This window comes from Pituophis catenifer, unplaced genomic scaffold (assembly GCF_029215685.1).
Source record: "Pituophis catenifer annectens isolate HBS135680 unplaced genomic scaffold, rPitCat1.0.hap2 SCAF_5, whole genome shotgun sequence".
Classification (NCBI taxonomy): Eukaryota; Metazoa; Chordata; class Lepidosauria; order Squamata; family Colubridae; genus Pituophis; species Pituophis catenifer.
In genome coordinates, this window is record NW_027256885.1 from 71,643,907 (window position 1) to 71,659,200 (window position 15,294).

At 43.4% G+C, this 15,294-nt stretch overlaps 1 protein-coding gene across 4 annotated transcripts in view; it reads left to right on the top strand.

Moving 5' to 3' along the window:
- Positions 1–15,294, top strand: part of CUL2 (cullin 2) — a 156,809-nt gene that overhangs the window by 92,458 nt on the left and 49,057 nt on the right. For all 4 annotated transcript variants that reach the window (XM_070944641.1, XM_070944642.1, XM_070944644.1 and 1 more), the window contains 5 exons: positions 5,633–5,729; positions 5,820–5,930; positions 8,344–8,506; positions 10,844–10,968; positions 12,239–12,346. In XM_070944641.1, the coding sequence (XP_070800742.1) occupies positions 5,633–5,729; positions 5,820–5,930; positions 8,344–8,506; positions 10,844–10,968; positions 12,239–12,346 (604 nt within the window). The remainder of the gene's footprint in view (positions 1–5,632; positions 5,730–5,819; positions 5,931–8,343; positions 8,507–10,843; positions 10,969–12,238; positions 12,347–15,294) is intronic.

Genomic DNA, 15,294 nt, shown 5'->3' on the forward strand with positions numbered 1-15,294 from the left:
TGCACAGGTCGCTTTCAGGAAATGAGGGAAGCCGAATGTCAACTTGTGAAGCATTCCCAACCTGCTCTTGAGTTGCCATAGGCAAGGGGGATGGGGAATTGAACATTGCAGCTGCATTGAGGAACTTGCAGTTCAGTCAAAACAAAGCACATTCCAGCCGGCCACATCAAGGTCATATCCATACAGACCCACAGTGGCCGGAGGGAGTGACTTCTACAACCTGCGAAATTGCTTCATTGGAGAATGTGACTGATGACACACCTTGGGGGGAGGGGGAAACAGGGTCAGAGCCAGGACGCGAATTAAGTGAGGTCAGAGTTGGCTTCACTTGGTCCGTACTGACATGAAGCTCCTAATAAATAACTGGATTTCTTTTGAAGCTTGGCTTGAGGCTCATGATTTAATTAAGGCATCGGTCAGAACCCTGACATCAAGGACTACCTGTAGTCAGTCTGTGCGATCTTCTTGCAGCAGCTAACCAGGTGTGGTCCACTGTTTCTTCAGCTTCTTTGCATAGGTGGAATTTATTGCCTGTTGCTATCTTCTCAATTCTGGCTTTGTATGCATTTTTTCTTAAGGCTTGGTCTTGTGCAGCCAGACTTAGTCCCTCGGTCTCTTTCTTCAACTTTCCTGCTCTTACCAGGAGAGTCGACCAGAAGCATCGCAGCGAGACAGTTGGGGATTAGTGTGCTCTGATGAGCTCTGCAAAATCCTGGGCTGACGAACCGCTGCAGAGGGGTCTTTGGACCGGATCTGTCCTGTAGGGACAGGGAAGAAAGAGAGGCACCTTGGAAGACCAAGAGGAACAGGCAAGTTCCTTGGAGGTCAGAGGAAATTCTCTCTGACTCTGCAGCGGGGGGCGGTGGCCATTACAACCGCCAGTAAGCTGGGGCAACCGGATCAAGCACTGTGCAGGAGTGGAGGATTGAGCAGAATATTGATGCCGGGTGAGTGATATTTAACTCATAGGCAGAAAGAAAAAAAAGAGGATTTTTAAAACAATTGTAAATGTCCTGGCATAATAACAGCGACTAAGAGACGTGGGAAAGGATGGAAAAAGAAGATTAAGGCGGAAATTATAAAGTGATAAAACCCGATCTGAAAATTATTTTTTTGGATTTAAGTATTTGGAGAATTTAAAAAAAGAAAAAATCAGAAGAATTAAGAACCCGAAAACACCCGTTTTTAATTTGGGAACTTTAAAAGGAGGAAAGATAAAGAAGGAATAAAAACTTGTAATAGAAAGGACCGGTTAATGACCTTAAATTGAAACTAAATTGGAATGTAACGTTGAATTTGGACTATGCAAATCTGGACTGAATTTTAAACTGATTTGGTGCATATAAAGGTGAAAAAGAAGAAGAAGGAAAATTAAATAAGTAAAAATTGTTTAAAGCTGACAGTAAACAAAATGGATACTTTTCCAGCTTGTTGATTGTAATAGTGGATTGCAGAGAGCCATCTTCAGGAGAAAAAAAATTATTGCAAAACTGAATCTTTGTTTTGGAAAGAAAAAAAAAACTTGGACCTTGAAAGGGATAACAGCATGTGAGAATTTTTAAGGAGGCTTTGTTTGTTCACAAGTGTCTTGGCTTTGGAAAAAAAAAAGAGGATTGCAACGTAACTTCAATTGGAATAATATTAATCCAGAAAGAACAAAATGGTGCAGGAATTTAAGGAAATGATGAAAACGATGTGCTTATCATTGAAAATGGAAATAAGGGTAATGACCACAATCTTGCATGGAAAATTGAAACTTGATGACCAAAAAACTGACTTAGGATACATTCAAGCTGACAAAGAAACAACTAATGAGAAGCAAGAAAAAGAGACTGACAATAAAGAAGAAGACAAAGACAAGGAGATTGATTATGGAAAATTAAATGATTATGTGGGTAGCAATAATAAAAAGGAGAATTTCAAAAGTTACATTGGGATTAACAATGGAAGAAATAGAAAACAAAGAAAGAAAAGAGGGAGGAATAGAGAGAATATAAAAAACATAAATGATTACACTGGGATTATCAGTGAGAACATAAGAAAAAGAGAAAAGAGTTGGAAAAGAATTCATTTCATTTTTTTCATTTTATTTGATTTATATACCGCCCTACTCCCGAAGGACTCAGGGTGGTGAACAGCCACAGATAAAACACATAAATACAAAATTTAAAAGCAAAGTAAAACCGAATTAAACAATTTGGCCCAAGACAGATTTAAAACACCCCAATAATTTAAAACAGATTAAAATTTACATTTTAAAAAGGGAAAAAAGGGAAAAGATTAGGCCAAGCCTGCCTGATGGAATAAAAAGGTCTTAAGAGTGCGGCGGAAGGTGCGCAGATCCGGGATCCTCCGTATCTCCGGGGGGAGCTCATTCCAGATAGTAGGTGCCCCCACAGAGAAGGCTCTCCCCCTGGGGGCTGCCAGTCGACATTGTTTGGCCGACGGCACCCGGAGGAGCCCCTCTCTATGAGAGCGTACTGGCCGGTGGGAGGCTATTGGTGGCAGCAGGCGGTCCCGTAGGTAACCAGGTCCTAAGCCATGGAACGCTCTAAAGGTGGTAACCAAAACCTTGAAGCGCACCCGGAAGACCACCGGGAGCCAGTGCAGCTCGCACAGGAGAGGTGTTACATGGGAATGCCATGTTGCTCCCATAACCACCCGCGCGGCCGCACTCTGCGCCAGTTGGAGCCTCCAGGTGCTCCTCAAGAGGAGCCCCATGTAGAGAGCGTTGCAATAGTCCAGGCGGGAAGTGACGAGGGCATGAGTGACCGTGAGTAAGGAGTCCTGATCCAGAAAGGGACACAACTGGCAAATCAGGCGAACCTGATGAAAAATCCTCCCGGTCACGGCCGTCAAATGCTCTTCTAAAGACGTGAATCCAGGAGGACGCCCAAGTTGCGAGCCCTCTCCGTGGGGGCCAACGATTCGCCCCCAATAGTCAGTGATGGTGCCAACTGACTATATCGGGACGTCGGAAACCACAGCCACTCGGTCTTGGATGGGTTGAGTCTGAGCCTGTTTCTCCCCATCCAGATCCGCACGGTCTCCAGGCACCGGGACATCACTTCAAGGGCATCGTTGGGGTGGTCCAGGGTGGAGATGTACAGCTGAGTGTCGTCAGTGTACTGGTGGTACTTCACCCCGAAACCACGGATGATCTCGCCCAGCGGCTTTACATAAATGTTGAACAAAAGGGGCGAGAGGACCGACCCTTGCGGCACCCCACATATGAGGGGCCTCGGGGTCGACCTCTGCCCCCCTGCCAACACAGACTGCAACCAGTCGGAGAGAAAGGAGGAGAACCACCGCAACACAGTGCCCCCCACCCCTAACTCTTCCAACCGGTGCAGCATGATACCATGGTCGATGGTATCAAAAGCCGTTGAGAGATCTAATAGGACCAGGACAGAGGAGCAACCCCTGTCCCGAGCCCTCCAGAGATCATCAACCAACGGGACCAATGCCGTTTCTGTGCTGTACCCAGGCCTGAAGCCCGACTGGAACGGATCCAGATACGTCGTTTCATCCAGGTGCTGGGGGAGCTGTCACGCAACCACACTCTCAACAACCTTTGCCACAAAGCGAAGGTTGGAGACCGGACGATAATTTGCCAACACTGCCGGGTCCAGGGAAGGCTTCTTGAGGAGAGGCCTCACCACCGCCTCTTTCAAGAATGGGAAAGATACAGGAAAATAGAAGAGTGTATGCTCTTAAAAAACAAAATGATTGTATTGGGATTAACACTGGAAAGATAAGAAAAAGGGAAAAGAGAGTTCAGGACTTTCAAATACAAAAGAAAAGAAGGGGAAAGAAAAAAAATAAAATAGAAAGATAGAAAGGGAGAGAGAAATGGAAGAGGAATATGGGGTAAATGAAATGAATCTTAGAGAAAAGATGAAATTGTATTTTTAATGAAATGATTTTAAACTATGGATGTATGATGAATGTAATAATTGGAATATTTTTAATTAATGAAGGGGATTGTAATAATGAATATTTTCAATTGCATATTTGGAACTTAACTAAATAAGAAAAGAAAGTTGAAATGATATTGGATTATGAATGAATTAGATATAATTAACTGGTTTTTATAAAAATGTTGAAGTGTACTACTTGGAACAATTGGCAAAGAAAAAAAATACTTGAGACTGGAATAAGAGATTCTAAGAACCCCCCCCCCCCCACATTGTCCACCAATCAGTTGCACTTGCTTTATTTTGGAAACAACTTGTCTGCCTCAGACATCTCCAAGCGATGACTTTGGGGTTTGGGCCTGTCTCACACTTCCAGCCTGCACACTTGCATTCCAGAGTTCCCTCCCAAACCTCCCTTACATTCCAATGCCTTCCCTCTCCCCTCCCTTTACTGTTGTCTGGTTGTGAGCAGGGCTGCGTAATAAATCAACCATGACATTTTCCCCCCTACCATTTCTGCTGTTATTTACTAGTTCTTTCATTTCAGCTTCTTCTTTATTCTTATCCATCTCCTTTAACCAAATGGCATCCTTGTTACCGTGTTTCCCCGAAAATACGACCTAGCATGATTTTTCATGCTGCTCGTAATATAAGCCCTACCCCCAAAATAAGCCCTAGTTCAGAGCATCAGCAGTGGGGGTGTGGGGCGGTGGGCGTGGTGTGGGGCCAGACAGTGTCCAGAAGCAGCTACAGCCTGGGAGGGGGGGGAGGCACATGATCCGTCCCACTGTCTGTCTTTGCTTGCGAAGTGTGCGGCATAACTGGAGGACCAGGTTGGATGGTGGGGGCCGAGAACACAGGGGCACCATATTTTTTACAGGAGAGACACTCTTTGTCCGGCTCCTCTGATGAGACCTGTCCCGTATGGTTGATCCTCTGGCATAGCTCTCATCTTCCTCAGAGCACACAAGCCCCACAACCACGTCAAGATTTACTCTGCAATTCAATTCACAGTCTGGAACTGGTAAAAACTTAACAGTTCAAGTCCTAACCAAGGACCTAAGAGCTGTTAAGGTAATGTCTGAATATATATGCATTATTATGATTATGAGTATTCCAATTCTGGAGAGGGTTTTAAGTTGTTGAGCTGTGGATGTACTGAACTCAAAACTCCTGCTGTCCCCACACTCACACCTCATATGGTGAAGACTTTAAGATAGAATAAAGAAAGTATCTCTCTCCCTAGCATGGTTTTAGATTTATCAGAGATACTTAATGGTTGCCTTGCCTGATCACTTTTAACATAAATACTTGTACAAATTCCCCATCTTTAAACATTACCTACTTATCACTATTTTATAACTACTGTAATATGTGGAGAAAAATTTGGGTGAGTTACTTCATCCTCAAAATAAGTACCAATTTTCTTCAGGTCTTTTATATAAACATACAGATTTTTTAAAAAAATATATATTACACGGAGTGTAATCTGCTTCAGCATTTTTCTGTGAACAGGAGCTTTATCATTGGATAGTCAGTTTTAAAGTTTAGACCAGTGTTTCTCAATCTCTAAAATGTTGGGATGTGTGGATTCCTGGCTGGGGAATTCTTGGAGTTGGAGTCCACACATTTCAGTGTTGCTGAGGTTGAGAAAAACTGGTTTAGACAGTGATAAATAGTATAAATTTTGAGAGTTTTATTTTTCCATCTTTCAGTGATCGTTGTGGAGAAGATCCAAATCAGAAAGTAATCCATGGGGTTATTAACTCCTTTGTTCATGTTGAACAGTATAAGAAAAAATTCCCTCTGAAGGTAAAAAGTTTTATTTCTCTCTTGGGAAACTGATAAATATTTGTTCCATGCCTTACCTTCTTTGTGCTTGATCAGACTTTCTCAAATTAGTTTTACCAGGAAATTTTTGAGAGTCCTTTTCTGAATGAAACAGGGGAGTATTATAAACAAGAAGCTTCAAATTTAATGCAAGAATCAAACTGTTCACAGTATATGGGAAAGGTAAGATTATCATATTTATTCATTGTTCCATGTATTTTGGAACAAACTGCTTTTCAAGAGTTTCAGGAGCAGTTTATGGTGTGGGAGTTCTCAGTGTCATGAGGATTGATGGTTCAGGGAAATAAAGTCAAAATTCCACTTTGCTAACATAAGACCTCATGATGCATTTAAAGAGCATTTTCAAGGGATTCATATACATGCAGGTAGTCCTCACTTACTGCCTGCAGTAGGGACTGGCAACTCCATCACTAAGCAGCGTGGTTGTTAAGCGTGATGTTGCATGACCATGCTGACTTAATAATGTCAGTTCCAACTTCAGTTGTTAAGTAAATGACTGTGGGTTGTTAAGCATGGGTGACCATGACTTGTGACTTCCTGCCAGCTTCCCCATTGACTTTGTTGGAAGCCAGCTGTGAAGGTTACAAAAGGTGATCATGGAGGAAATTGTGACTGTCTAAATGAATGCCGGTTGCCAAGTGCCTGAATCAAAATCACATGACCTTAGGGATAGTGAAACAGATGCAACTTTGAGGACCAGTTATAAGTCTCATTTTTCAGCACTGTCATAATTTCGAACAGTTGCTGAATGAGTGGTCAGTAAGTGAGGACTACCTGTACATCCAAAATCATGTACAGGCTAAATCGGAGGAAGCATTTGCTCTTGTTTCCAAAGGTGTTATAATCTTTTTATTTTTTTCAGCTGTAGTCAGTTTTCATAATTACTCTATTTGTGATATGATCTGTAAGTTATGCTCTGTGTCATAAATCAACACTCTAAATTAGATTGAATAAGATGCTTAGAGAAATAAAAGGCATCCAGTTTTAAATACTGTATACTTCATCCAGATCAATATTTGTTCCCTGGTTTTGAATCATTGTATTATCTTTTCAGTATAAACAATAGGCTTTTCTTTCCTTTTTTCTGGAAAACTTACCTGTTGCGCTCTTAAATTTATATGGGTTTAGGTAGTCTCTTGGTAATAGTTGATTTGACTTGACTTTCTGCTCTTCTGCGAAACATTTTATTTGATTGTCTACTTTTTAGTCACTGGTACTGACTTATATATTTGCTTTATTTATTTATTTGTTAAATTTGTACAACCTCCCATCTCAACCAAAGCACAACAATACAAAAAACAATTCTAAGACAACAGTATAGCCACAAAAATAATTAAAAACAATCAAAACTATTTTAAAAAGCACAATCTGCAGGAGAACACCATTCATTTTCCTAAGTGGCTTTCCACCAATATACAGTAACTGGATCCCCAGACAACATGCAAAAGCCATGTAATCAGGCTCTTATAGAAAGCCAGCAAGGTTGGGGCTAGTCTCACCTCAGGGGAGATGATGTTCTAATGGAAAGGTGCTGCAGAAAAGGTCTCCTTTTGGGTTCCACCAAATGACATTCCTTCATGGACAGAAGCTGCATTGCAGCATGCGATTTCTGTGGATCTGATGCAATGGGTAGGTGTAATAGGGGAGAGGTGATCCCTCAAATACCCTGGCCCCATGCCATATAGAGCTTTTTAGGTGATCACCAACACCTTGAATTGAACCCAGAAGCAAACTGGTAGCCAATGCAACTCATGGAGTAGAGGTGTAACATGCACTACATGGACAAATATGTACCCACACCACCACATTTTGCACCAGATGAAGCTTCCAGTTACTCTTTAAAGGCAGCCCCACGTACAACGCATTACAGTAACCCATATAGGACGTGACCAGGACTTGCTGTGTGCTTCTTGTTACTATTCTGATACATATTTTTACTGATATTTTGTCAGTTTTCTTAACCACTTTGTGTATTTAAAAAACAAAACAAAAAGCAACGTGTAAATGTTTAGAATGATGCCATAAGTGTGAAGATGGGTTAAGGCATTAATCAAATGTAGTACAGAATTATAGTTGACAGTAGTCAGGATAACCAATGTTAGTATGGGAATTTGGGAGTGTCCTGCATTGTTTCCTTGCTTGTTAAACCATGCTCTAGTAAGCCAGCAACCAATAAGTGTCTAAAAGATCCTAATAGGAGACAATCCTGAAAAATGTTTTGAAATTGAAATCTTCAGGATATTTATTTGCAAAACTTCCATGACAACATTGTAGCCTTATTGATGTTGTTTGTCCTTTATTAAATTCCATTTAATAATTTTTAAATTATTATTTGATCCTACAGGTCACCCCAATCCACTTTTTCCACTTTTTTTCCTCGAATGTTTTTGCTTTCTTATTGCATAATGTCACAAATAATGGAATTAGGCTTTTTAGAGTGTGTAGTTTGAAAAATGAATTCTTTACATTCACCTCAGTCTTGAATTGGCCATGATAACTTGAAAATATATATTCCTGTTACTTTTATTGTCATTTAGTATTTGATTATGCTGTTAATGTGGAAAATTACTTTTAGGTTTTATGTAGACTAAAAAATGAAGAAATGAGATGTCGAAAATATCTACACCCCAGTTCCTACAGCAAAGTAATCAATGAATGCCAACAACGAATGGTAGCAGACCACTTACAATTTCTTCATGCAGAATGTCATAACATCATCAGACAAGAGAAGAGAAATGGTAAAGGTGTCCTGTGGGATAAAAATTGGAAAATACTTTGCCTTCTTACCAAAGTGAATAGCCATTCAGCATAGTAGGGATGGCCATTAATCTCTTAGGCTATTTAACATATGGAGTAAATGTGGATTAGGACCAAGAGTTTCATCAAAGCTGTATGGATACCTACCTTTTCCTTTTATTTATTGGTTTCAAGCTAATTTATGATTCTGCCATATCCAGTGCTAAGCAGTTTCCATACCTGGTCTGTTTACCTAATGACATAAGCCAAGAACTGCCTATGCATTGTGATTTTATAAAGCAGATTTCCTGGCTTAAACTGACCTGCAAATATCAACACACACTCTCACTCTCTTAGTAAAGAATTATGGCTTACAAAGCCATCATGCTGTTTATATATTAGCATTTGAAAGTAGTGATTTTTGTAAAAGTATACACTCTGTGCACAATTATTAGGCAAGTGAGTATTTTGACCATATCATTTTTATGCATATTTTCCACCTCCAAGCTATATAAACTTATTTATTTATTTATTAATTTATTAATTTAATTTGTATACCGCCCTTCTCCCAGAAGGGACTCAGGGCGGTGAACAGCCAAAATTAAAAAACATACAAATGCAAAAGTTAAGATAATTAAAAGAATTAAATCATTGGCTACCCAAATTTAAAACCCCAAATCCAAAAAATTTAAAATCCCAATTAAAAAAACCATTTAGGCTAGGCCGGCTTGATGAAATAAAAACGTCTTCAGGGCTTTACGGAAGGTCCGGAGGTCCGGGATCAATCGTATTCCAGGAGGCAGCTCATTCCACAGGGCGGGTGCCCCCACAGAGAAGGCTCGCCCCCTGGGGGCCGCCAGCTGACATTGCCTGACCGACGGCACCCCGAGGAGGCCCTGTCTGTGAGAGCGTATTGGCCGGTGGGAGGTTATCGGTAGCAGCAGGCGGTCTCGCAAATACCCTGGCCCTAAGCCATGGAGCGCTTTAAAGATGAGAACCAACACCTTAAAGCGCACCCGGAAGACCACCGGGAGCCAATGCAGCTCGCGCAGGAGAGGTGTTACGTGGGAGCGCCACGTCGAATGCTTAGTGGATATAAGGATATCAGAAGATGTGTATTTGTGTAATGAGGGATGGTGTGGCCTAAGGAGATCAACACCCTATATCAAGTTGTGCATAATTATTAGGCAGCTTCTTTTCCTTAGGCAAAATGGGCCAAAAAAGAGATTTAACTGACTCTGAAAAGTCAAAAAATGCAAAAAGTACAAAGTGTTCAGTACTCAGCCAAGGTAAGGAAGGCTGAAATCCGACCACCACTGAACAAGACACGTTAAGTTGAAACGGCAAGACTGGGCCAAGAAATATCTGAAGACAGATTTTTCAAAGGCTTTATGGACTGATGAGATGAGAGTAACTCTTGATGAACCAGATGAATGGGCCCATGGCTGGATCAGTAACAGGCACAGAGCTCCACTTCGACTCAGATGGCAGCAAGGTGGAGGTGGGGTACTGATATGGGCTGGTATTATTAAAGATGAGCTAGTTCGACATTTTCGGGTTGACGATGGACTCAAAATCAACCCCCAAACCTACTGCCAGTTTTTAGAAGACCCCTTTTCAAGCAGTGGTACAGGAAAAAGTCTGCATTTTTCAAGAAGACCATGATTTCTATGCAGGACAATGCTCCATCTCATGCATCGAAGTACTCCACTGCGTGGCTGGCCAGTAAAGGCCTGAAAGATGAAAGAATAATGACATGCCCCCTTCCTCACCTGACCTAAACCCTATTGAAAACTTGTGGGCTCTTCTTAAACAGGAGATTTACAATGAAGGAAAACAATACACTTCTCTGAACAGTGTCTGGGAGGCTGTGGTTGCTGCTGCACAAAAAGTTGATCGTCAACAGATCAAGAAACTGACAGACTCCACGAATGGAAGACTTATGACTGTTACTGAAAAGAAGGATATTGGTCACTTTTTTTTTTTTTTTTTGGTGAAATGTCAGAAATGTTTATTTGTACATTTTGAGTTGTTTATTATTCTCACTTTAACAGATGCAAATAAACGAGTGAGATGGGCAAATTTTCATTTTTCATTTAGTTGCATAATAATTCTGCACACTAATAGTTGCCTAATAATTGTGCACACATAGATATTCTAAGAAAGCCAAAACCTCACTTTTACTTTCTTAAATGTTCAGGTTTGAGGTTGATTAACATTTTGGATTGATCGAGAGCACTGTAGTTGTTCAATAATAAAATTAATCCTCCAAAATACAACTTGCCTAATAATTGTGCACATAGTGTATATCCTGAAAATCAAGTTCTTTCTTTATGCAGATATGGCAAACATGTACACACTGCTTCATGCTGTGCCAAGTGGCTTACCTCATATGATTCAGGAACTGCAAAACCATATCCATGATGAGGGCCTTAGATCAACCAGCAATCTTTCTCAGGAAAATGTAAGTTGTTTTTTTTAAGTGGGAAAAAATCATTTGATACATCAAAGTCCAAAAATGTCATTAGTAATTGTAAGTTTGCTTGTTTGTTTTGGCTTAAGTTTTTGCCGTTTGGTAATCTGGTGTAGACCACTATTGCTACTTTCACTAAGGAAAAAAAATGAGTAATTTAATTTGGGTTTGAATGATTTACAGTTGATTTGAGTAAGTAGTTTAGCTTGTCCACCCAGCCTTGGTTGATGTCAAAAATCTAAGCAAACATGGACTAAATACTTGGATGAAAGACAACCAAGAAATCCCAGTATTGTAGACAAGACTGAGAAGTTGAAAGAACATCTTAGAAGAAGGCAACAGTAAACCATTTCTCTATAGTGGTGAAGAAAACAGCATAGACACATGCTTTTAAAATACCAGTCAAGCTCATCAGCCAAAGAGAATCTTTAATCCTATGTCTTTAATAAAGCCCTTCCCACACACATAAATTCAAAATGCATTACATTTACCATCTCATAGAAGAGAATTTCTGTAGCTCAGGGTGGAACTGTGGAGTCCTTGATGCTCTCTGAGCGTGGTTGTTTGCTTGCAGACATTTAATTACCCAACTAGGTAGCATCACCAGTGCTAGTGAGTGTGCAGTTTGTTCTCTGCTTTTATACAGTAGCTTGCCCTGCTGCTGTTGTTGGGGGTGTGGCTTTCTCCTTGGTAGTTCCTTGTTTAGGGTATTGTTTTCTGTTTTCAAGTTTCTGTACATGTAATGGAATGTATAGATAACCTTGTGGAATGAGGGGAAGAGATGTTGCCTAGGAAACATCAGAAAACAGGCAGGAGGCCCCAATGGATTAACAGAGGAAGAAATGTCAGTTAGTAGGAAGGACCTGTCCTAATTGTTCAGCTTGTTCTTTTTTTCCTTGAAGCACTATCAACTCATTTATCAAATTCTGGCAGTTTTTCTTAGCAATAATAACCATCATCCTTCACTTCAAATGAATTGAATTTGAACTTGAAGATTATATGAACTGGGAGTTGAGGGAACTGACTTCCAAAACATCTGGAACGCACTATGTAGGAGATGGTAGATATAATAAAATTTAAGAACCTGGTTAATAGCATTGTAAAATGATGATCATTTTGAGAATTTTATTCTTGTATAGATTCATACTTTAATAGGGGCATGAGTTTAAACAGTATTCATTTTTCTTTCTTGCAAAATTATTTCCCTATGAATTGTTACAGAACTGCTTGTTCTTGTTATTCTGTCTGATTTTGTCTTCAGATGCCCACTCAATTTGTAGAATCAGTGTTGGAAGTACACAGTAAATTTGTTCAGCTCATTAATACTGTTTTGAATGGTGACCAGCGATTTATGAGTGCCCTTGACAAGGTGAGCCTAATGAAAATGCTACATAGACCAAATGCCGGAAGAACATAGGGTTGCAGCTAGAGGTGAATAGGTTTAGAGCAAACCCATGGAAATTAGTGCTATTTGGAAGCTAAGCAGGGTTGTCTCTGGTATTTCAATGGAAAACCACCATGGAATGCCAGACTGGTTGGTGAGACTGAGGTGTTGTAAAAAAACATCTCCGAAGGAGCAGTGTCAAACCCCTTTCACATTGTGATGGAATGGGCCATTTAGGCACCGCTCCTTGGCCACGCCCCCTTTGCCCCCAGCCACCTGCCTTAGCTGATTCACAGCCAGCTTTCTTCTTGCACTGGCCCTCTCCTGGCCATTGGCCATCGCCAATGGCCCTCTGCCCCGGCTCTTTCCCCCAGGCACCGTTTGTCCCAGGCGCTTGGCTCCATGAGATAAAAAGCCACCAATTGGGTGGGGGGCAGCAGTGATGGCACTGTGGGGAGGCAGTGTGCAATATGACCAGTGGCAGGCTGGGGGAAAGAACAAGATCTGCGATGGCGCACAGCTGCTGGCATTGCGGGGGTGAACAGTGATGGTGCGCAGTGGGGCAGCAGGTGAACTGCCTGTTCAGCATCAAACCAGCAAGATTGGGTGCACAGTAGGATGGCGGCAGACAAATTGCCCGTTCGGCATCAGGATCGGGGGTGGGGTGGGGTGGCCTCAGGTGAACTGTCTGTTCAGCATCAGGCTGGCAGAATCGGGCACGGTGAGGGGTAGCAGCCGAACTGCCAGTTCTGCATCCATTCGGTGTCATGCTGGTGTTGCGGGGTGACAGGCCAATGGCAGTGGCGCACAGCTGCTGGCGTTGTGGTGGGTGAATGGTGGTGGTGCGTGGTGGGGCAGGGGAAGGCAAACTGCCCGTTTGGCATCAGGCCGGCAGGATTGGGGGGCGCAGTGGGGGGTGGAAGGCAAAATGCCTGTTCGGCATTAAACTAGCAGGATCAAGTGCATGGTGGAGGTACGGCAGGCAAACTGCCCGTTCAGTGTCAGGACAGCAGGATTGAGGGTGGGGTGGGGGGGCGGCACGCGAACTGCCCATTCAGTGTTAGGCTGGAGTCCAGGCGCAAAGGGAACAGTTTTTTTTTTTAAGCTGTTAGGTTGGTGGCGGTTGGTTGGCTCCGGGTGGGGCGGGTAATAGGTAGGCAGCGATGGGTGGGGGATTCCCATTTTGACAAACACACGCTGTTGTGTCTGCGCCTGGACTCTGGCCTGGCATTTTGTATGCCCCCCGCCACTGTGCACCTGATCCTGCCAGCCTGAAGTCGAATGGGTAGTTCGCCTGCCCTCGCCCGACTGCACGTCACCATCATTCGCCCCCCACGCCAGCAGTCGTGCCCCCCGTAATGGCAACAGCCATGCGCCACTGCCATTGGCCTGCTGCACACACCCCGTGCCACCGTTTGCCCCCCTGCAACACCAGCCACGCACCACCACCGTTCACCTTCAGCGCCACCCCCGCAACACCAGCAGCCATGTGCCACTACAGATCTTGCTCTCTCCTCCAGCCTGCCCTGATCATATTGCACACTTCCCCCCCAGCCCCCTCGTTCACTTCCCCCAGTTCCATTGCGTCTGCCTGCCACCAGATGGTGCCTTTTTGTCCCGTGGAGTGAAAAACCGGGTGCCTGGGTGAAAGGGCCAGGACGAAGGGCTGAAGGTGGAGGGCCAGGGGCCATTGGCAGTAAACAATGGCCGGGGGAGGGCCAGCAGAGGAGGAAAGCTGGCTGTGAATAGGTTGAGGCGAGTGTCTGGGGGCCAAGGGGGCGTGAGCAAGGAGTGGCACCTAAAAGTCGCAGACCCCATTGTTGCCAAGAAGACTACATGGGTGGTTTTAATAAGTCCTCAAGCTTGAGTTGAAGCAGATTTTACCCTTTTTGATTACTCATGCCAAATCCCTTTGATTTGAGTGGGTCTCTTAAAAATGCCTTGAGGCAACCCTTAATTTGTAAGGATGATTAACGTGTCCATTGAATGGCAATCCCAAACAGCAAGAATTTATTTTTATTTATTTATTTATATTTGAATTTATATACCGCCCTTCTCCCCCCAGGGACTCAGGGCGGTGAACAGCCGAAATTAAAATACATACAATATAAAAGTTAAGATAGCTAAAATAAATTAAATCAATCAGCCCCCAATTTAAAACCTCAAAGCTATACAATTAAAAACTAACCCATAAAAAACCTAATTAGGCTAGGCCGGCTTGCTGAAATAAAAACGTCTTCAGGGCCTTACGGAAAGTGCGGAGATCTGGGATCAGTCGTATTCTGGGAGGAAGCTCATTCCAGAGGGCGGGTGCCCCCACAGAGAAGGCTCTCCCCCTGGGGGCCGCCAGCCAACATTGCTTGACCGATGGCACCCAGAGGAAGCCCTCTCTGTGAGAGCGTATTGGCCGGTGGGAGGTTATCGGTAGCAGAAGGCGGTTTCTTAAATACCCTGGCCCTAAGCCATGGAGCGCTTTAAAGGTGAGAACCAACACCTTGAAGCGCACCCGGAAGACCACCAGGAGCCAGTGCAGCTCGCGCAGGAGAGGTGTTATATGGGAGCGCCATGTCGCTCCCATAATCACCCGCGCGGCTGCATTCTGGACCAGTTGGAGCCTCCGGGTGCTCCTCAAGGGGAGCCCCATGTAGAGAGCGTTACAGTAGTCCAGGCAGGAAGTGACGAGAGTGTGAGTGACTGTGCATAAGGAATCCCGATCCAGAAAGGGGCGCAACTGGCGTATCAGGCGAACCTGATAAAAAGCCCCCCTGGCCACGGCCGTCATATGCTCTCCTAAAGACAGCCGTGTGTCCAGGAGGATGCCCAAGTTGCAAGCCCCCTCTGTGTGGGTCAATGACTCGCCCCCAATAGCCAGCGATGGCACCAGCTGGCTATATCGGGCTGCCGGCATCCACAGCCACTCGGTCTTGGAAGGG